Raw genomic sequence first — 24,352 nt, forward strand, 5'->3', positions numbered from 1 at the left:
GATCGGTGAATGACATCAAAGTACCACGAGAGCGATTAGAGAGCATACAGGCTCGTTTGCTTTTGAATCTCTCTTGCGGTAATTTGATGTCATAAACCGATCGGTCTGTGCAGCGCCGGTTCAAGTCGAACAAGCTCTGTATGAATGGACCATTGAATCATTAGTTCACCCGATTGATTCGCTCAAAATAGCACTTGTGTGATATGTTTAACTACTGTATAATCATATGATATAAATATGAGACAAAAACTCATACAAGGGCATTTTTGTCCTGATGTCTTGAACTTTAGGGGCAGTATAACTACATTCTATAGGCTAAATCACACAGTGTGTTTTTGCCCTGCATATATATCATTATTCTTTTGCAGTGTATTCATTTTTTAAGAGTCCTATTAAACATTCACCTTTCAAATGGCTAAGTCATCCTCCGTTGGCACCTGTCAGACAGCCGGGGAAAGTAAATGCATTGAAATATATATGAGCTTTTACTCACATCTAATGGAAACCTCATAGTTATCCCAAGTGCAACAACCTCTTTCTGCTAAATTAATATTAATGTGGGTGAGCAGTGAGTTCAGTTAAGTTTATGGGTAATGATATTCAGTTTATTCCTCATAGGAAAGCAGTCACATTGATTAAACGTGGGACAGATTCTGCATCCAGCAGAAAGGTGCGCAGCTGCCTGCTAGCTATTTCCCACCGAGCGTACAGTAATCTCCATTTAATTTAAAACACATGTGCAAACCGGTCGCAGTGCACTGCACCAATACAAGGACGCATCATCTTTTTAAGTCACAAAATGCTTTGCACGAGGCATCCTTTGAGGCCCTCACACCTAGCACATGCTGTAACGTGTAATCAACATAATTAATTTATGCAGGGGTGAGTTTACAGCACCAAAATGAATAAGACTGCAAATAACACAATGGGTCCGGAAAGCTAGAAAATTTTCCAAGATAGTCTCAGATCGTTATAACAACATTCAGCTGATATTTTCACAATCTTTATTGTTCAAAATGTATGTAAATCAACTTTTTAAAAATATGAATCAGAAGTTTGTACACAAATACGATGCTTAAATGCACTATAAGAAATTGTACATGTTTTGTTAATGCCATACAGCAGCCAATCCAACGTCAGTAAACCTGAAAAACAGTGTTCACAGGTGGAGAGAAATAAAAGTGATGCCTTATTGATGATTCACCCTCGATCCACGTGTCCACTGTAATCTATATAGATTCCTATTACTAACACTTTTAAGTCAGTGAGATTCAAACATATGCAGCACATTTTCTCCTTATTTTATAATAATTCTCAGAGCTGTAGAAAAAAGAAAAAAAAAAACTAGCTATTGAACATTTGGAGTTGAATCACGCTTTTTATTAAAACGACTACAATTACCTGAACCCAAACAAATGACCAATCTATAAAAGGGATTAGAATCCATTTAGAATTGTAGTGAGTGTTTTGCCTATAAAAAAAACCCTTATTACAAAAGCAGCCGATTTAATGATAAACTTGATTGGATTTGTGGCTGGTATGGAGACGCTCAACAGGCAGGTGCCATTAAGCAAGTAATCATTGGCATGAACTGATAAAGACAGAGAATAGCTGTCCTTCAGGCCCTGCTCTTCATAAAACTCAGCCTCCGCTTAATCCTCAAAGTCTGGCTTATCTTCCACCCATAGCACCATTATTTCTGTCCCTTGGCACAGCAACACTGATATAAGGACTGTAGCGGGATGTCCAAAACAAACTGCCTCAATTTCTTATGTGAATGAGAGGCTGAACTGTATGGTTTAGTCTGGATTCATGCGTGATTCTTGAAAGCTTTTTTTTATATATAAATAATCTTACTTGGAAAAGGCAAACCTGTCTTTAACAATCTAATTAAATAAATGGCTTGGTGAGGACTGAGAATTTCTGTACTGAAATAAAAATAATAATATGCATTTTATTTTTTTATTTTAATAAATAAATATTAATAACTTGAAGATATTTAAACAAGTGTTAGTAGAGGGGCATGTTGTCACAATGCCATTAAACAGACTGTCTGATATAACTTAATTGTTGTTTGGATAAATTTGGGGGATAATTGGATAAATTTCTATTTTTTTAGATTAGCTGAAAAGGGTTTACGAACCAGGTTTTCAAATTAACATACACAACCCCTGCTTGTGTAATTTGATTGTTGACTCAAAATCTTATAGGTTTTATATATATATTTTATATTATTTATATTATATAATTTATAATAGCCCTTGTGACAATTTCCCTGTGTGACAACTCTCCTATTTGCATGGCGATCACTGAGCAGAACCGCTTTAAGTTATTTCAGATACATGCAATCTAATCATCATTGCATATTTCTGAAGCACACATTAGATCATTTTTTCAAGGTCAGAAAATTGCCAGCTCCAACGATGGCTTGAAGCAGAGCTGTGCTGCTGCAAGTTAATTTCATTCATATCACACAGAGTAATAATCCACCTTGTTTCAACTCGGTGCACTCTTGTGAAAGAACAATATCAGGACGTGACAACATATCGGGCAGCTTATGCAGATCCCTGGTCATTAATTCATCATGCTCGTACCGTGTTTGGCTATGCAGGAGCGTCTGTTTGACTGTAGGCTGTACCCATCTGTACAGCTGCAGCGATATGACCCATAGGTGTTCATGCAGGTCTGGCTGCATGTCCCGTACATGGCGCATTCATCATGATCTGTACACAGAGGAAGAGTCATTTATGACAAATTAGGTGTGCTCAAACATGACCCAAATACATAAAATCCACTTAATGTGGCCTCACGGTGGCTTTTCCCTATGCCACCTAGTATCTCCGGGCAAGTCCTGCTTTGCACCAGTCTCCAGAGCTTTGCCTGTTAAAACTGTAGTGGAGTGTAATGTTCCAATGGTGATTAACTGATTTGTCTTGGTTGAACGTCCGGAGGAACCTTTTACGAACAGGGTACAAATGTGTAAAAATAAAGTTTTTTTTTTTTTTTATCTTCCTTCAACAAACGGTGAGTCAAAGTCAGAGTTTAACTTTCAGAAAATGTTTCATTTTCTATTAGACTTAAAATTTTAGATAGACTGATAAACAGTCTATCAGATAGCTAGATAGCTAGATAGCTAGCTAGCTAGCTAGCTAGATAGATAGATAGATAGCTAGATAGCTAGCTAGCTAGCTAGCTAGCTAGATAGATAGATAGATAGATAGATAGATAGATAGATAGATAGATAGATAGATAGATAGATAGATAGATAGATAGATTTTTTGATGATAGTCATGATTGGATAATTTTATGTTAGATGTTGATTTATGTTAGCTATAGTTTATCAAACATACCTAGTGTTCTGACAACAGAAAATTAAATATTTGTGCTTTTTTTCCCTTTCTTTTTTTTTTTGGACTTTTAATGCTTAAAAAGTCAAAAGACCTCATATATTTCTGTTTTCATGGAATGGAACCATGCATCACTGTAAAGAAAACATCTATCCCCGTTAACAATTTCCTGTTTGAGCCTGTTTTCGACTACTGAGACGATTAGTTATAAAGTGGCTATGGTTGATCTATACTTCACCATCGTATACAACAACCAGCCTCTGTATTATACTCAGAGGGTCTCATTTAGGCCAAACCAGGCCGAGAATTCACTCTGACCTCTCTGGAGTCAATGCCACGTGTCAAATAAAGCAGGACGGAGGTGTGAAAAGACACCCTGGGGATGGACGGCCACCCCTCTCCCCCCTCATTGCCCAAAGCTGATCATTCGTCTGAGATGTCTGCCATGACCCTGAGAGAGCCTACCTCTGCAGCTACGCCCATCCTCTCCCACCTCAAATCCATCCGCACAGAAGCAGAATGTGCCGTTTCTGGTCATGATGCATCCGTAACGGCAATGCAACTCGTGACAGGCTGACAGGAGTTCTGTGGGAGGAGAGAGAGAGAGAGAGAGAGAGAGCGGAAGAGTTTCAGAGTGAGGGAAAAACATGTAAATTGCTTTTTGATTTCACTCCCTCTAAAAGCCCTTCCTTGCCATCAGCACAAGGATGTGCCAGCGCGTACTGACAGTTGTGAGCCAGAGGCGGGGATCAATAGCACTCCGTGCGGGTGGAATCAGAGAGGTGCTCCACACAGAGAAAGAGAGATGGAATTAGAAGAAATACCTAACCTTTCTGTTGAAAATTCTATGAGGAAAGAAAAAGGTTTTGTGTGGAGACCTGCAGAAGCTTTTAACAATTCTTCATGGTCTTCGGTCCTCAGAATTCAATCAACCTGTCACAAAAGGGTTGTGCACAACCTGGCTATTACGTTTTTCGTTAATAGTTTCCACAGTGGACATTCACTGAACAACAAATTGTTTATATTTTGCTAGCTTAAAATGGAAGTGGCTGCTAGTGTCCTGGTTGTTTGGCATCCTTCATTAAAAACATTCTGATTGGTATCCAGAGCCTTTTTCTTGTATTGAATTGAAAATCAAATAGGAATCTGCCGTTACTATTAGCAAAATACTATTGAGGAATAGACACAGAAATTGCATAATGTTTTGGCTGGATAATACCACATGCAGAAAAGTTCATGATCCTAATAAACTATATCTCTTGCGGATGAAAAAAACAAAAAACAAATGGTCCTTTTTTTGTCCAATTGCAATGAGTACCAAAAACAAATGCAAAGCAATGACACATGCAGCCTAACCCTTAAAGACCCAAGCACTGATATTGATTTTTTTGCCCCCCTCCTTAAATGATAATGATATTTTTGCATACTGTGTTTTAGGGTGAATTTCACAAGTTTTGCAATAAAAAAGGTTTATAAGCTTGCAACATTTTATAGATGCCTTCTCCAGAAGCCTTCACAAGAAGCTAGGAGAATGAGATTTGGATATGTTCATCTTGCATGACCCTTAAATATTCCTACACCTCCATGACCCCCTGTGAAGTATCTGAAAATGCATATTTACAGAGCGGCAATGCATTTGCACACTTTATAAAGCCTTCCCTGTAATCTTGAAGGCTGAACAGAATGGCCCCTCTTATAAAGTTTCATTAGACAATTAAGAAAAAAATCATTAGAAGTACTGTAGTTTATCTATGATTTACTGCATGGCCTATATTGTTCAAATTTAGTTTTCGCACATTTTCCCGCACATTTTTGCAATCTTTAGAAACAATCTTTTTGTGAAGTTTTATTTTTAAAATGTTGCCATTTTTATCACGAAACATGGACATTTTGTATAAACATTTTGTATTATTTAATTGCCTTAAATATTTGCAATTATTGCATCTCTGAGAGTCAAGGTACTGTCTTCAGAAGATGAATAAAATACAGAATTGTAAAGAAAATCTACAACAGAGCATATAGTCATGTTTAAAAAATGTCACTATATGTTTCCATCCAAAGTTGCACATTTAACTTATGCACAAAAAAAATAAAAATAATATAGCATAAAACATTTGCGAACAAACCAGCCTTTCCATCCCATGTTCAAGAGAACAAAATCGTCACTTCCTGGGAAATTGTTGGAGAAGCCGCTGTGGTTCTTTTTCCCTACATCATACAGTAAATGACTTGCGTCTCAGAGCGCACAGATGACACGCAACAAACGCTGTCATTTTGCGTTCGGGTGCCTGGTGTTTGACCAACATTTGAGATGCTATGCAATTAATCCAATTATCCAATCACATTCAAAGTCACTCGAATCACTTGTCACGAGGCAAAGTCACGTGAGTTTGTTTGTTGTGCATCAAGGGATTTAATCAGTAAATGTGTTTCCAGTCGTAGTGTGTATGCGCACTTCTTATTGGATAAAAATGTGTCCGCTTCAATTGAGCGCATATGTTTTTTTATGCGCATATTGTTTCTATCCAGCATTTTTTAATACAATATCCCAAAATGGGCATAAAAGTAGGTGGATGGAAACAGATCACAAAACATGATTTCTATACTTTGGAATGAAAATAGAGACACAAAATCACTTAAGTGTACTTTTTTTTTCAGTGTGCAGTTTCACTGATCTGAGCTCTAATAGACACAACGCATGTTGTAAGGCAAACAGCAAAAACATATTGTATTTTGTGTGTGGAATATCTGACAAAATGAACATAACATGATTCTTGCTGTGCCGCCTGTCATTCTCTCTGTAAGGTCTCAGTGGAATACTAGTGCAACAACCTAAAATTATTTTCATACAGTGCAAGCAACAAAGGCCACATCAGCACATCTCTGAATCCCTCTGTCTGGCTGTCACATATTAAATCATGTGGCAGTTCCTGAGAAAGGCAACAGACCCAACCAGCTATTGTTCACTGCACTTTTCAGACGTTTGTGGGTGTGGATTCAACTGCACAATTATAATTAGTACAAAGACAACCGATTTACCAGCCTCACAAAAAATGTGTGAATAAGACACTATTTGAATCTAAAATGATGAGCTCAAAAAAAAAGAAGCTTTTCTTCAGCTATTCAAGACATGTGACAACTAAACATTCATTACTGTCAAAGGAATGAATGCAAATCTGTTCTTTGATTTCTTACATCTCATGTCTGATTACTGCCATTAACTGAGCACTAATTTATAGAATTAAGACATGTATCTGAAATATATTCTTCATAATTTCAAATCAAAATAATTTCTGTACATTTCTGTGCAACCTATTTTATTGTTTTAAGATACTACTACTACTACTACTACTACTACTACTACTAATAATAATAATAATAATAATAATATAGTTATAAAATTAGCATCCATTGACACTCCTGATTTTATTATAAAATAAAAATTAAATATTTTTTCTTAAATAAAATAATAATAATAATGATAAAATTAACATAATTTGACACTTCTGACTCTTATAAAATAAAAATGATTTTTTTCTTAAATATAATATCATTAATATAATATAATATAATATAATGTAATATAATATAATATAATATAATATAGTATAATATAATATAATATAATATAATATAATATAATATAATAGTTCATTCATTGACATTCCTGGATCTTGATTTTATTATAAAATAAAAATAAAGCATGTTTTTCTTAAATAAAATATAAATAATAATTATAATAATAATAAAATGTAGGGATGTCCCGATCCGATCCACGGCATCGGTATCGTGCCGATACTGGCCCAAAACGCTAGATCGGATATCGGAGGGGAGAAAAAAAATTATCCGATACCTATGATCCGATACCCATTAGGGGTGGAACGGTACGAATTCGTACTGAACGTACGTTCGGTGCATGGATTTACACAGAGACACGGTATAAAAATAAATAAATCTCACGTGCACATTAATTAATGTAATACGGAACTAACGTTACTGTTAGATACGCGCATATGCGGGTTCTTTAGGGACACCTAATCTGTAGCCCGCCTTAGCTCTGAACGAGCGTCTATATCGCTTCAAACGCTCACTTTATCATTATACGCGCGCGGCGCGTCCTATTCGCTTTGGACGCGCGAATGGATTCAAACTGTTCAAGCATCGAACTAGACGCGATAGACGCAAATTTGACGCTTCGCGTTTAGTGTGAACGCAGCAAAATGACCAGGCTGCGATGTCAAGATTGCAATGCTGGAGTGTGTGTATGTGTCAGAGAGAGAGAGGCACGGGCGCAATCGAACAGTGGAAACATAAAAACATACTCCGTCATTTTCATACAGGACATCATTAAAACTGCAAAAAGTGTATAGCCTACTTATATTTGTGTAAAACACAACATTGTGCTTTTGTCAAACTGTAACTGTCACCCAACCAAAATCACACACGCGCACACACACACACACACACACACACACACACACACACACACACACATACACGCTGTTTAAAAGCAAAAATGATCTCATCTTTTGGACATTCATCATTGTTTTAGCATAGACAACAGGTTTTCATTTCTTGTCCTAAAACAGAGCACTAATCTGTTTATTTTTAAGTTACACATTCTACATTGAATAAAAAAGAAAATCAAATGTGTTTTTAAAAGTAGTATTATTTTATACAGAAATAAATTATTTATAATTCAGATGAGAATAAAGTTAAAGTTAATTAAAATTTTAAGGAAACAAATATATTTATCTGAAATATAGCAAATTAATTTTAAATTCATTCAGGTTACCAAACATATCTCAAGGTCTTTTGAATAAAGGCTGGCAGTCTTTCATTATCAGCTGTTGTTGTGGACTATATACTGGAGAAGTATTTGTTCTCCATTTGAGTGAGATGTTTTTATGTGGCTAATTGAGCAAAGTGCTTCCATATATTTTATTATTAGTAGTATTAGTTCAAGAATAAAATAAAAATATCGGATTGATATCGGTATCGGCAAATAGCCAAAGCTGCGGCATCGGTATCGGTATCGGAAGTGAAAAAGTGGTATCGGGACATCCCTAATAAAATGAACATCAATTGACACTTCTGACTCTTGATTTTTTTATAAATAAAATGTTTTTATAAATATTTTTCTTAAATATAATAATAGAATAGAATAGAATAGAATAGAATAGAATAGAATAGAATAGAATAATAGTTATACAAATAACATTCACTGACATTTCTGGATCTTGATTGTATTATAAAATAAAAATAAAAATAAAAAATTTAAATATTTCCTAAATAAAATATAATAATAATAATAATAATAATAATAATAAAACAAAATGAAAAGAAATGTTTAATAAAAGTCAAATAAAACTGAAATTGAAAGTGAAATGAAATGAAATGAATTATAAAAATAAATAAAATAAAATAGCTAAAGTGCTTTTCAGTTATGTGTGCAATATGAATCAGGCGGTCAGTGAACAAACTGCAGATGGTCTGTGAGAACGGCATCTGAGGCTGAGACTATAGCTGGCATGCTGAAGCAGATTTTTATGGATTCATTGCTTCATGACATGTCTTAGCAGCAACTCCCGTGACACACTTAGATGAAGCTGCTTTTGTAATAGCAAATGCAAAATACACGTTGAATCAAGAGCATCAATCAATTAGGGTGCAAAAAGTAAGAAGAAAAATACCATTTTCATAAAGAAAGCTGTAATATTCCATCAACCAAAAGCGAGGAAGTTTTCTCAGCATCAAGGGAAGTGATCAGTAATTGCACTAAATCTTGTCAGAAATTAACTGAATGTTTACCTGTGGCTAAATACTGTACGTAATTGCTATTTAACAGTTTTTCTTTTCAATGGTTAATCAAAGGCATTCATTGCAAATGTTAGCATACAACATAACACTTTTTCAAATAGCAAGCATTCAATGTCCCTACTACCTTACATCTCACTGAAATAGGTGTTCTGAGAAATAACCCCTGTTGCTGTGAAAGTCCTGTGCTCTGTAAACAACATCAAATTGTTGAGAGAGAGGCAGATGCATTTCAGCCAATCAGAAATGCTCTCTGTTTGTAATTGTGAATGTTTGGGTTATTGACATCAGGTTGGCTGACTGACTGATGGAGGTCGGGGATTTGTAGAGAGAGTGTGAGGATAAACTGAAATCACCAACAAAACTTTCAGGACCGGTTGTGTTTTGATAGTCCTGAAAAAGGTTTAAGCTCTGATTTTGCCAGTCATACCACGTAACTTTGAGCAGTTGCATTCATGAACTTTTTTATTCTTGAACTATTTTATAGGACAAGCGGTCAGTCTGTGGATACGACAAGAGCGCGCAAGTGTTTTTTTCTTAATATCCAGTTCTCCTGTTGTTCAGTTTACTAGTTGGCACAAGGTAAGGCTATTTTCGATTCTCTACTTATTTTTAATTTTTACCTTCACACAAATCTGTATTTTATTTAGACGCGTTCTTCCTACTTTAAATAATAGCCGCGTCTGAAAAGTATTGCAGTTTGAATTTTATTGCACTTAAGTGTAGTGCTGTCCAACAGCTAGTTTCGATTTCTCCCATTTTCGGATTATTTACTTTTGCTGTGCTAATTGCTGGTCCAAGACAGCTGTCCTCACTCAAGCGTTGAAAGCATTATATCTATGTAGTTTGCCCGTTGTCGCGGAAGCGTTCAGCTTTCGTGTTCAGCCTCCTCGTGTGAAGACCGACTCGGGTAAAGACCATCGACTCTACCTGTGCGACTCCACCGAGCAAGGACACCAGTAAGGCACTTAATTATCTTCTTCTCCCCTTTCCTTTCCCACTTTTATCTTTTTTAACCTTACACAACATGTGCTTTCAATACATTCCTGTTGTCTCTCGACAACGCTCATTCATCACGCACAGAAGGCAGCGCAATACTGCTAATCTGCGTCCCATTCTCTCATCCTCACACACACCTCTCTCTCTTTCTGTGGGTCTATGGAATTGTCAGTCAGCAGTCAATAAAGCTGACTTTATTCCAGCCTTTGCATCTCAATCTACTCTTAATATCTTGGGCTTGACTGAGACCTGGATTCGTCCAGAAGACTCAGCAACCCCTGCTGCTCTCTCTAACAACTTCTCTTTCTCTCACACCCCTCGCCAGTCTGGGAGGGGTTGGGGTACAGGTCTTCTCATTTCTAACAATTGGAAATACTCAACGCTCTCTTCTCTATGCAATAACAACTCGTTTGAATATTATGCTATTACACTTACAACTCCCAGTAAGATCCATATCGTAGTCATATATTGCCCCCCAGGTCAACTGGGAAGCTTTGTAGAGGAGCTGGATGTGTTGCTGTCCTCTTTCCCTGAGGACGGCACCCCACTTGTAGTCTTTGGTAATTTCAACATTTATCTAGAGAAGCCGTATGCAACAGACTTCATCTCTCTCCTAGCCTCATTCGATCTCAAACGGCTCATCACCACAGGTACTCACAAATCAGGCAACCAACTGGACCTGGTTTATACACGCAACTGCACCACAGACAACATTTTGGTTAAACCTCTCCATGTTTCAGATCATTTCCTCATTACTTTCAATCTACAACTCTCTACCCGTGCACCACCAACCCCCCTACCAGTTACTTTCAGACGAAACCTGCGCTCACTTTCTCCCTCTCATCTTTCCTCTGCTGTGTCATCTTCTCTTCGCTCACCCTCACAATTCTGTTCTCTGGATGTGAATACTGCAACGGATACCATATGCTCAATTTTAACTTCTTCTCTAGACAATATCTGCCCTCTCTCCTCCAGGCCTGCAAGCGCTACTCCCTCTAATCCCTGGTTATCTGAGGTTCTTCGTGAGCACCGGACCGAACTCAGGGCAGCGGAGAGGAAATGGCGCAAATCAAAAGACACATCTGACCTGAGTATGTATCAATCTCTCCTCTCTTCCTTTTCTGTTGATGTTCATGCCGCAAAATCTTCATATTTCCACAACAAGATCAACAGCTCCTCTAACACACGATCACTCTTCAAGACATTCAACTCTCTCCTCTGTCCACCTCCTCCACCCACCTCCTCTTTAACTGCCGATAATTTTGCTAACTTCTTCACCAACAAAACAACAATTATCAGCAATCAGTTCTCAGCTCCACACACACAGGAACCCAGACCAACCTCTCCCACAGCCAATAACATTCTCTCCTCCTTCTCTCCACTAACCGAGGAAGAAGTATCTAAACTTATCCTCTCCAGTCATCCTACCACCTGCCCTCTAGACCCCATCCCCTCACACCTTCTACAAGCCATCTCTCCCACACTTCTTCCAGCACTCACACACATCATCAACTCATCCCTCCATACTGGCATTTTCCCTACTGCATTCAAGCAGGCTCGGGTAACTCCACTGCTTAAAAAACCAACATTAAACACATCACTTGTAGATAATTACCAACCTGTCTCTCTCCTACCATCCATTGCGAAAACACTTGAACGAGTTGCTTTCAACCAAGTAACATCCTTCTTGTCTCTGAACAACCAGCTGGATGTCAACACATCTGGCTTCAAGAAAGGGCATTCAACCGAGACTGCATTACTGTCGGTCACAGAAGCCCTACAGATTGCAAAAGCCGTTTCCAAATCTTCAGTCCTCATTCTCCTGGATCTGTCTGCTGCCTTCGACACTGTGAATCAACAGATCCTTATGTCCACCCTCTCATCACTGGGCATCACAGGTACTCCTCTCCACTGGTTTGAGTCCTATCTCACAGGTAGGTCCTTCAGGGTCGCATGGAGAGGCGAGGTATCCAGAGCACATCAACTGACCACAGGGGTTCCTCAGGGTTCAGTTCTTGGACCCCTCCTCTTCTCCATCTACACCACATCACTGGGACATGTCATACAGGCACATTGTCTCTCTTACCATTGCTACGCTGATGACACACAGCTCCTCCTCTCATTTCAACCAGATAATCCCACAGTAGCTGCACGGATCTCAAGCTGTCTGGCTGACATCTCGGCATGGATGAAGGAACATCACCTGCAGCTCAACCTGGCAAAGACTGAGCTTCTCTGCCTCCCTACCAATCCATCTCTACAACACGACTTCACTATCCAGCTAGAATCATCATCAATCACCCCATCAAGGTCGGTCAGATATCTTGGAGTATTATTTGATGACCAGATGACCTTCACAGACCACATTTCAAAGACAGCTCGATCATGCAGGTTTGCACTGCACAACATCAGGAAGATCAGGCCTTTCCTTACTGAGCATGTAACACAACTTCTCGTCCAGGCCCTGGTCATATCTAGGCTTGATTATTGCAATGCTCTTCTGGCTGGACTTCCATCATGTGCAACCAAACCTCTACAGATGATCCAGAACGCTGCAGCTCGTCTTGTCTTCAACGAGCCAAAAAGGGCCCACGTCACTCCTCTGTTCATCTCTCTGCACTGGCTACCACTCACTGCTCGCATCAAGTTCAAGGCATTGACGCTTGCTTACAGATCTACCACAGGGTCAGCTCCCTCCTACTTTCACTCGCTCCTACGAGTCTACATCGCTACCGGAAGCCTACACTGTAAAAAAAAAGTGTAATTTTACAGGTAATTGTCTGTATTTTTTTACAGAATTTTACCGTTTTGTCATTATACAGCAAATATCTGTAAAATAAAAGGCATTTGCTGTAATTTAAAGGTCCATTGTTAAATTTACAGGTAATTCCTTGTATTTTGGTTTTACAGCAATTTTACGTTTTTTAAAAGGAACTTGTCTGTATTTTTACAGAGTTATGTGTAATTTTACAGAAATTATAAAGTAATATTTTACAGATTTTTTCTGTGAAATTAGAAAACAAAGAAAAGAATGTATAACTGCGGAAATCAGCATCTATTCAATATGTTTTCCTTACAGATTATTAAGCATGTGGGGGTTAATGTGAGCTTTTTAAAGGTTAAATAATAGTATTTGTACATACAGTACCCTACATAGGCTACAGTAGGCCTGTATTGAATTATTTTTTATTTCACATTTTATTTTATACTCATTTTGATCATTATTTCATTGTCTTATTCTCACATAATTTCATGTATATTTTATGAATATTTTTCCAAATCTCCGTTGCTTCACATTCAGGGCTTTGTGTGTGTGTGTGTGTGTGTGTGAGTGCGCGCGCGCGATGACGCAGATTCAAATTCATTTCCGCTGTTTACTCCCGCCCACAACGGTTAACGTTAGCTGTAGCTGATCAGTCGAGTTTGGGCAAGCGGGAGATTTGAATTCAGTCTACTCTCGTGAAGTGGATTGTGAGATCAACAGTGGTTCAAAGCAATCGTGTTCGTCAAGAGCAGCCGTGAGCAGGAGGTGTTGTCAGTCAGTCCGTTTGGATTCTTCAGAAATAACGCCCTTTTCAGTGAGCCTTGTTCGTCACGGCGGACATCATGCCAACCGATCACCGGCTGAGGTAAGAGTCTCATTATACTAAGTTACATGTGAACGATATTTTATATTACATTTGTGTTACGTTTACAGTTTTTAAGCTAACGTTAGCATTCTTAAATGATGTTCAGTTAACTGGCGAGAGCTGGAGGGCAAAACACTGAAAATGTAGCATGCGTCTTTACATTTTTCATCTGTTTTAAGAACGATCAGTTGAACCCACATCTCAAAAGACCTAAAACGAGCTTTCGTAGACTTGTTATACATATCAAAGTCCGTTTAATTGTGTATAAAATCTTCTTTAATACGCGATAGTATCTGTCAGTAAATCAATCTCTTAAATGGCGGGACATTTTGAAACACTGTCTGGAAGCTGAAAACTCTTCTCTTAAAAAATATCCTTGGTTTTAATTATAAAGTTAGTAAAATTATAGTAACCACGTTTTTGGCGGATTTTTATTACTATTTTTAATAACCACAGTTATACTACAAATAGGCCTACCATGTTTTTTTTTTGTTTTTTTTTCTGTGTGGTTAAACCATAGTTAATTTTCGTAAGGGTTAACGTGGCTATCAAGACTGTTAAGAAAACGAATTCAGTAAATTACTGTACTTGATGATACAGGAAAGCACATGAGACTAGAATATGAACACATCATGATAAATTGCAAATTCTGGCTGCATCTGCTTGCCAACACGTAACGTTAGCTATAGAATGCATACATGTGCATATATTAGGCTTATAAAATAAAAGTTGATAGAATGTTTGTGTTCTGATGAAGAAATTAACTTATCTACATTTTGGATGGCCTGGGGTCATCATAGTAGCCTTTTTCATAGGATACTTTTGACCATTGGTTATGAAAATTGCATTGATCCAGATGAACAGAAAGTTACACCCCTAGGTGTCTCAGCTCAAAACTTCACTGTTAGCCTTTTCTGCTCAGCTTCCAGATCATAGTCAGTTGAGGTTTTGCATTGTCTCAGTGGAACATATTCTGACATGTGTAAATGTAATACTGAGTTGTTAAAAAAAAAATATATATATTTTTTTTTTTTGTGATTTCAGGTCAAGTGGAAAGCAGAATGATCATGGCAAACAAGGTATGGGAAAAAGTAATTTAAAATATTGTAATGGCAGAGTCTTCTGATTCCATATGATTGCACTAAAAGTGGCAGAAAATGTAATTTGTTTTACACTGTATATTTTCCCATGTGAATATTCATTTGATCCTTGTGAGGCCACTGGAGCTGCACAAGGTTTGGTTTTGCTACAGTAACTGTGCGTTCACACCGCCGGCGGCGAGAGCGTCAAAGTGGCCGGAAGCCATTTATTTTCAATGAGAGCCGGCGGCGAGCTCCAGCGAAGGCGGCGCGGCGCGTCTTGGATGGCAAGAGCGGTGAGAGGAGTTGAAATCAAGTCAACTTTATGGTAATAAGCTATGACGCGGTTCGGCGGCAACCAATCGGAATATAGAAGACCTCCGGCTGAGAGGAAAAAAATCACGCATTCTAATCTACGTCAGAGCGTCCCCGCTCTCGCCGGCGGCGGTGTGAACGTGCAGTAAGACCACAATTGTGTTAGATTCCACCCATCTATTTACATTTTTTTTTTTTTTTGGTAGTGTAACTAGGCTCTGTCATTTAGAAACATGACTTTCACTTAATGACACAAAAACCTCTACCTTTCATTCCAGCCAGAGGATCTGACGTTTATCTCAGCCTACCTGATGGAAAATTCTTGCTGGATGAATGACCTTCACCTTCAACTCAACCTTGCCAAGACAGAACTGCTTATGGTTTCAGCCAATCCATCCTTGCTGTGTGATCCTGCTGATTTGCCTTATACAACATCAGAAAGATCCAACCCTTCCAATCGGAGCCACACAACTCCTTGTCTAAGCTCTTGTTCTATCCAGACTGGACTATTGTAATGCTCTCCTGGCAGGCCTTCCAGCATCAGTCAAACCTCTGCAACTGATCCAGATGCTGCAGCAAGACCTAAACTCACTGCTTCAGATCTATGTGTCTCCAGAAGCTTGTGTTCTGCAAGTGAACGGCGCCTTGTGGTGCCATCTTCCCAAAGAGACACAAAATCACTTTCACTGACCTTTCCCTGGACTGTTCCCTGCTGGTGGAATGACCTGCCCAACTCAACACATTTTCAAGAAACTGCTAAAGATCCATCTTTTCATAAACACTTGACCCAATAATACTAAATCTTTGTTTTAATAAAAAAAAGAAAAATTGTGCACTGTGCTACACTAACTGGGACTTGTCACTGCACTTGTTGCTTCTATTGTTCTCTTAATTTTAAGTCACTTTGGATAAAATGTAATTGTAAATGTTTGAAATAAGTTATATTAGAGTATAAAGGCATACAGCAATTGTCTTTTAATGTGGATATTTTTACTTGTTCTATTTGACATGTTCCTATCATTCACGTATCTTGATGTTCAGTGTTTGTTTAATGAGTAATACTGTAAATGTCCGGGTATTCCGTACTTGTACATTTAGTTAATTTAACAGAAATTGACTGTAAATTTGCTATTATTAAGTACTTAATTAGAGATTGGTCAAAGTTGTGAAACTGGATCTGCAAAAATTAAAACAGTAAATATACAAACTTTGTATTTGAATTTATGTACTTATTACATTTTTATACATATATTCATAGTTATTTTACACAGAAAAACTATATATTAAAAGATAATTACTGTAGATAGACAGAGCATTATTATAAAATAACTTTATAAAACCCTAAATTTACAGTTTAACCTTAAAGTTAAATGTTCTTTTTATGTAATTTGACATAATTTATCCGTTTTTCCACGGTTTAATAAGCCATTATTAACAGTAATGTACTGTAATTTAATTAATTTTGACCGTAAAGTCAATTCTGTATTTTTACGGTTTTTGCCTGTAATTTTGTGAAATGGTTATTTGCTGTAATTTAACGGAACCCGTCTGGAAACTTTGCTGCCAGAGATTTACCGTTTTTTTACGGGATTTTTTTTTTACAGTGTACGATCGGTCAATGAGTGACGGCTCGTGGTTCCATCACAGAAAGCCACAAAATCACTTTCCAGAACATTCTCTTTCACGGCTCCATGCTGGTGGAATGCTCTCCCCACCCTCATCCGGAATGCAGAATTCCTGACAACATTCAAAAGACAGCTGAAAACTCATCTCTTCCGTGAGCACTTAACCTCATTAAAAAATGTTTTTAAGAAAATTCTTTCCTTTTCCTTTAATCCTGCCTTATCGGGCTTATGCTACTCTGACCAATGCCTGAACTTATGTATTTTTAGCACTTCTTGCGTTGTTTTTGCCTCTTCACGATGACTCGCTTTATTTAGTCCTAAATTGTAAGTCGCTTTGGACAAAAGCGTTTGCTAAATGACTAAATGTAAATGTATTGGATGTATCATGCTTTGTGGAGACAAAAGGCCAGACAAGGCAATGAGACGGTAGGCCGACAGATATCCGAGACTAATCCTTATATCTGCTTTCAAACATCAGTCTGCTCTCATGACCCGACACGTAGCCAGACAGACGGATATTCACAACAATCTGTCTTCCGCTGATGCTGAAAAATCTCATGGCTTGCTAGGCAAAGTTACACTTATGTTTTGTTTGTTTGTTTGTTTGTTTGTTAAAACAAGATCATGTGACATGTAAAACACATCTATAACGAGATTGTCAAGGCAAACTTTTTTTTTTTTTTGGGGTGGGGGGGGGATTTATTCCTTTAAAAGCAGAAGTAAACAGCAGGGTCTGTTTTCACACACACACACACACACACACACGCACGCACACACGCAAAATATCTCAAGGGCCATCTTTTTGCATTGCCTGCAGATTACTGTAATAATCATAAGCATGCACACTATTATTTGCAACTGGCTGCACACTCTGCGTCACGTTTTTTTAATGCGCCATGTATTTTATATTGTAATTTTCAAAAAAGCCTGTCTCAAGATGAAGTGACTGTGCGTAAGCTGTAAGAGTGAATGAGTCTTGTGTACGGGTGCTCTTATATGTGATAATGCTGAAGAAAATTATAAATGCTAAATTATTAAATAAAAGAAATTGGTCCCTGTTAGAGTCAATTTTGTACAGTTGTTACTGAATTTTGAATTCAGCAAAAAGTTATGTCATGCATAATTATGATCGATCATTGTTTATTGATCAACGGCGCCACTCCTTGAGTACTAAAGTAATATGTATTATATGTGTTAGTGTTATATTGCAATGCTTAATACTTTAAACAAACCAATAAATTCAATAAACATCTTACCTTTGGGGACAAGTTGGAGGTTATCCTAATTTTAAGAGGTTAATTTTTTTTTAAAGTTTTGTCTACAGAACAATCTTAAGAAACATAAATAGGATCATTCTTAAGAAATATTTTCGGAAATACAAAATATTCTTAACTTTATACTTAAGTTAGAAAATAAGAAGAAAATAGTAGCTAATAAGAATGTTTCGTGAATTTGACACCAGAAGTGAAACATCTTTTATGTTATTTTTTCCATGGCAAAGCACATATGTTTCTTGTGACAGGTGGTCCGCTTCCCCTCCAATCACTGTCGCCCCGGCCCACATGAAGGCTCACCACAGGAGGGGCGTGATAACGGAATGCTGCTGGCAGCGAGTGACAAGGCGCACTTGACGCTTATTGTGCCCCGTCATCGCTGCCATAAATCCAGTATCCAGTCTCTCCTGTGCTGAGCCAGCCTCCCCTTGTGCATCATAAAACTGTCCTCGAGGTCAAGGTATGCTGCCACATGACGGGCCACCAGTAAGCCGTTGACTCCCTGGCCTAGCCATGCGGGAATTGTCTCCTTTTTAAGGGACCCTTCTTTTAAAATTCCAACAGAAAAATGTCAAGGACAGATTCTCACTTTAGAAGCCTTAAAAAAAAAAAAAAACATAGCAAGAGATCAGTGGGAGTCTTGGCTCACTTGTTTCCCTAGGTAACAACTTTCTGTGACTTTCTGAAATAGAATAAAACACAATAAATTATAAAAATAAAAAGTAAAAAGTAAACCAAAAAAAGCAAAAAAGTGTCTTGAAGGGAAAATTCAGTCATCATCATTAATGCAACCTCATGCCATTCCAAACCTGTATGACTTCTGTGGAACATACAAGAAGTTATTTAAGAAAGTTTTAACTGTTTTTGTACATACAGTGAAAGTCAAAGTGGTCCAAAACAACAATGGACATCACTGTAATATTACTGTAATATTGAGATGTGGTTTTGTTTTTTGCTTTTTTTACATACATATTTTGTGTTTCACAGGAGAAGAAAAAGTCATACAGGTTTGGATGACACGAGGATGTGTAAATGAACACATTTTGGAGTAAATTAGGGTAAATTTAAGTCACACAATAATGTTTGCGTAATCTTTTGTGCATTTCACCTCTGTTCTAACTTGTTTCCTAATCTACCTTTCAGGAACACTTTAGTTTAGGGTCCAATTCTCACTATTAACTATAATTGCTTATTAGAATGCATATTGCTAGGATGTTGGCTGTTTATTAGTACTTATAAATCACATATTAATAGCTTATTCAGCATGACCATATTCTACATCCCTTAATCCTACCCGATACCTAAACTTAACAACTACCGTACTATTAATACGCAGTTATTAGGAGTTTATTCAGGCAAAAGGCGTAGTCCCCAATCTAAAGTGTGACCCAGATTTCTAATAAACCTGGCATTGTAAACTCTTGCATTGTGAACTACTATTATTCAGCAATGGCACATTAAATTGATTTAAAAAAAAAAAAAAAAAAAAAAAACCTTCCTGTTGTTTTGAACTTTCTATTCATACTGAAAAGGGACACTTGGTTTGATATTTTCTATTTTATGCAACAAGATTGAAAGTTTTTTTTTGTGTGACTTAAAGAAGATTATCTGACTGGCAAATTGTTCGGATAGAGAAAGGAAATAGAGTTGAACCCACATTAACGCCACCACACACTGTTTTAGGGCTTATGCACTGCCCACTGGATCACATTTCCAAATAATCCATTACAATGGGAAGCTCAACAGAACATTGATCACAGTGAATTAAACCAGTGCTGAATGAATGATAGAGAGGAACTACGTGTGGGCAAAAAATGCATACAATTTTTATTCTTATCAATAACATAAAGACAAAATTATTCAAAGTGATACACACATATGGACTGAAAACTACTTATTACTCCACCCACACAAACATGAATGAGTGAAAAGAAAGAGCAGCAGAAGTCTGTAATTTTACTTCCCCATATGGATTAATTACAGACCAGCTCTGGAGACCTTCGTGGCCTTTGCTTCTCCAAGGCCTGTCTTAATCCAGTCCTTTGCCTGGTTTTCAAGGCCCCCTAATTAATCTGGGACCAAATTAAGATGCTGATCTTTGCACAAGCCATGGTCATTGGAGAAGCAATAGTGTTTAATAAGCATGTCATAGGTCTGCCTCTCTGAGAGGAATTCGATTTGTTAAAAACGGTACTTTCTTGACGAATTAAAGTTCATTCAGCATGTATCCAAATTCATCTATCTCCGATGTTGAAGTAAATGTCGTATTTATCAAGAGCTGTTTATGGAAAGTGCACAAACCTCTGGCATAATCGCATTACACGTTACTACAAATGTGACATAGGCCAGATAAAACAGGTTCTTTTTTTAAAAGCACAAGCAAATTTACAGTAACATTATATTTATGTCCAATGTTTTTAAAAGATTCTTATGTTCACCAAGGCTGCATTAATTTGATAAAAAATACAGTATTTTAATATTATAATAGCTAAAAGCTTATAAAAGCTTTATAATACAATATTTTAAATTGCTGATTGATTGATTTCATTGATTGATTGGTTGATTTATTGATTGAATTTGAAGAATGTCCAAGCTGTGAATAGTTACTTAAATCTTAACCCAAACTGCCATAAGCATAAATTATTTTCTGAATTCAATCATGTGTTGGAAATTCCCATAAATATGCAAGACAATAGCATCAGTGTAAATCATTTAGCATCTCAATACATTTTTAAACCTCCCTTCCTGCAAAGAAATAAATAACGCTGTAATTGGATTTGATATTACCAGATTGTAATGGGTTCTTTCAAGACATTACAGGAGGTAATTATTTGACAGATGATTCAGACGATACAGTATAAACAGAAGCACATCAAATACTGATGCATTTTTAAAAGTCAAAAAGGAACGTGGGTAAAGCTAGAAGCAAATCAGTCAGTCACAGTCGAGTTTAACTTGTTAAATGTTTGCTATGGATTGGATTTCAGTGGTCATTATAGAATATCAATGAGAACACACAACCTTCAATATAAAACACCACAAAAGTCATGCATAAAAACCATAAGCATATTAAATAAGACAGCTATTCCATGATTATCAGCAAACAAGACTGTTCCTACTCCTCCAGATAATCCTATTAGTGAAAATAATCAGACTATGAGACTGAAACATGAAGCAAAGGATCCTGGATTAGGAAGCGTTGGTTTCAGGGTTAATCCTCCAGAGTTAGCCTATGCATTTATGAGCTCAGACGGGTCAAAAAAGTCAACGGTGATTGCTTGTTATTGCACAAATTTAACCCTGTATTATGGTTTAGGACTATCCCCAGAGGAAGCATAGTCAACTGCACATTAAGCGCTACACTCCCATTATACTATTCAAATGAGGTACTTGACTTTCACATTTATGGTACCCTGATAATGAAAGGTGCGTGACCCACTGAGACTAACAATATGAGCAATCTTCAAACAACAGTGAACAGTACAGCATCACTGAACATCATCAGTTTAATCAGAAAAAGACCAGCAGCTAGTGAGGGGAACGCTTAATGCGTTCTGGATGATATTCAAAAACAAATGCAATAAATATTCAAATAGCTTATGTGTAGGTGAATGCACTCCACTTTTCTTTAAACCGAAGAGAAAATAGGAAATGGCTTATATTTGTACCGTTGTTACCGCTGTTGTCCTGACCCTGGGGGATACTGTTTATTTGTTTATATGAATTGTTGAAAATTAAAAGTTAATCAAGTGAAATAATTGAATGCTGTTGAGAGGCAAAGTGAGGGAGGGAAGGTACATCTGTGACATGGTTTTTCATTACTTCACAAAAGCAGAGTTGTCTATTAACAATGTCGTCTCCAAATCTGTACAACTATGGGAATGACTGTTTCATTTAGTTAATGCTGGCTGATGTGCACATTTATTCATTTACTTTACACAAGGGTTTTGTTTAGTAGTAGAATTATGTTGGGGTAACATCAATACTTGTATAACTATAAATAGAATTTGTACCATGCATACAATACTATTGTTTGGGGTCAGTAAGATAAAACCAAAAATATTTATTCAGCCACGATACATTAAATTAACTGAAAAATGACAGTTGTTTATAATGTTATAATGTTAGAAATGTTTTCTATTTTAAGTGAATGATGTTCTTATGAATTTTCCATTCATCAAAAAAATCCTGAATTTTTTTTATCATGGTTCCCACAAACATATTAAGCATAAAACTGTTTTAAATATTTTTAAATATTACTGAAGGATTATGTGACACTGAAGCCTGGAGTAATGATGCTGAAAATTTAGTTTTCTAGAAGAAAAAAAAGTTTTTAAATAAATAAATACCAATTTCTCAAAATATTACTGTTTTTACTGTATTTTTTATTAAATAAATGCAGCCTTGGTGAGCATAAGAGACTTCTTTCTAAAACATCAACAAAAAAAGTAAGCAGGTGGTTTTAATGTACAAGACATAAGGATAATTATTACTGTAATCACATTTCAGGGTTTAGAAGAGACTTCCTCTGTACTGCAAGATACTTTCTCTAAGCTTTCTTCTTATTCTTTTTATTTTCTACTTCTGTAATTACTCTAATTGGTATGTAATTGCTTTTGAGAAAAGGAATCATGAGCTGCTTTTTAATGACTGAACATAATGCAAGCACGTAACTAGCACAATCAATGAAATTACCTAGGGTGTTCAGTTGTTACTGCATTTCAGCATAAAGGCAATGGAAATTAAATTTGTTCTGATATTAGCTTGCTAAACTTACTTGTTTGAAATCATTAATTAGCAGAAAAAAAACCCCTCATTGTCATTATGAAAATAATGACACAAGTATCGGTATCCTGTGATGTATTGATAAAATCTGATGAAAAAACGACAACTAATAAACAAGTAAAAAAATAAAAAGTTCAAAATTATACCTCTTGACTAGCCCTTATAAATCTATAAACAACAATCCATAAATAAGTTTTCATATCGGCTATCATTAGCTGGTTCTTCTAATTACAACTAATAATAATGTAGAGCTGCACAGTAAGCATTTTGATAAACAGGCAAAAAAGTCTTTGGCAGCCCATTTGTGAGACAAATTCACAATCACACGTGACTATGACCAAATGCTGTTGCCACAGAGACTTCTTGTCACTTGTACTCTCACAGCTTGTGAGGAACTTCTGAAAATTCCACCTAAAAGCTCCTAAATTCAAATGTGCCTCTCAGCTTCACCCGTCACATATCAGTGCTGGCTGAGAGGAGCGAGATTTTACACTTTGAAAAAGAGGCAGCCAGGTGGTGGAGAAAAAAAAGGTTTTCATGCCATCTCTGAAAATCTCCACTTCACTGAAGGACAATCATTAAAATAAAGAATTGCCGAAGTGTGTGAAGGTGAAATAGAATGCTGTCTTTGTCTTCCATATGGGCACAGTTTTTATGTAATGCCCTCCTGGGATTCATTATGTATATTCATTACTAGAGTGGGAGGGAAAGTTTCAGCGGAGACCCAGCTGCCATGCTCCAACTTCACCGCGGTGACCTCATTTCCTCCCGTCTGCAGGTGTATGGGTGGAAACACATGCCGAATGTCCTGGCCCAAACTCCTCAGTGGCCAGTGCTTACTCATTCAATTAGCCCCTTTGATGAAGTATACCATGTTGCTTACTTCAGCAGACGGTTAAATCACCAACAAAAACACGTCTGCTTGTGTCTAGACTTTCCACTTCTGTCTACCTGTAAATCTGTCTAACGTATCATTACTAACAGCTGTATGCGGTTTAAAAGCTAATGTCATTTTCCATTCGTACAAGCTGCAAAAACATCAATTTAAAGGTAAAAAAATAAACAGAAGAATGACAACATTTGCAGTATGACTGCAGTGAATGCAGTCATACTGCAAATGTTCCCTTTTTCAAACGTAAATGGCAACCCAGAAGTCTGCAAACTGAGCAAGAGTAGAACGAAAAAAAGGATTTATTGCCCCAGGCACTCGTTGCTTAATTAGCTGTATCTAAAAACAAACAAATGGAGGAGGAGAACAATGAACATAATGTCTCTTAATGCTTCCTAACACCCAAGGATAACTTTCTGTGATACATCACTTCAGGCTCCGATCACCTCTCTCTTTATCTGCAATACATAAAGTCAAAGCCTTAATCTTTCTGCCCACTGAACTAGACCAATCTTTTTCCTTGTGCTGGAAGGTGATTGGTTCTTCTGTCGGGGAAAAGGTGTTTTGAGGTTAGCCCTTCCTTCGGGGCAGAT

The 24,352-nt window shown here is 37.1% G+C and overlaps 1 protein-coding gene across 5 annotated transcripts in view; it reads right to left on the bottom strand.

The window, feature by feature from the left end:
- Nucleotides 1-24,352, bottom strand: part of lrp1bb (low density lipoprotein receptor-related protein 1Bb) — a 327,007-nt gene that overhangs the window by 164,009 nt on the left and 138,646 nt on the right. For all 5 annotated transcript variants that reach the window (XR_013822391.1, XM_079882312.1, XM_079882311.1 and 2 more), the window contains exons 4-5: nucleotides 3,813-3,932; nucleotides 2,595-2,723 (exon numbers count right to left, since the gene is read on the bottom strand). Coding sequence is in view for 4 of the 5 variants with exons in the window: in XM_079882312.1 (XP_079738438.1) it covers nucleotides 2,595-2,723; nucleotides 3,813-3,932 (249 nt within the window). In the remaining variant the exon portion in view is untranslated. The remainder of the gene's footprint in view (nucleotides 1-2,594; nucleotides 2,724-3,812; nucleotides 3,933-24,352) is intronic.

Source organism: Squalius cephalus (genome assembly GCF_949319135.1).
Source record: "Squalius cephalus genome assembly, chromosome: 9".
NCBI classification, from domain to species: domain Eukaryota; kingdom Metazoa; phylum Chordata; class Actinopteri; order Cypriniformes; family Leuciscidae; genus Squalius; species Squalius cephalus.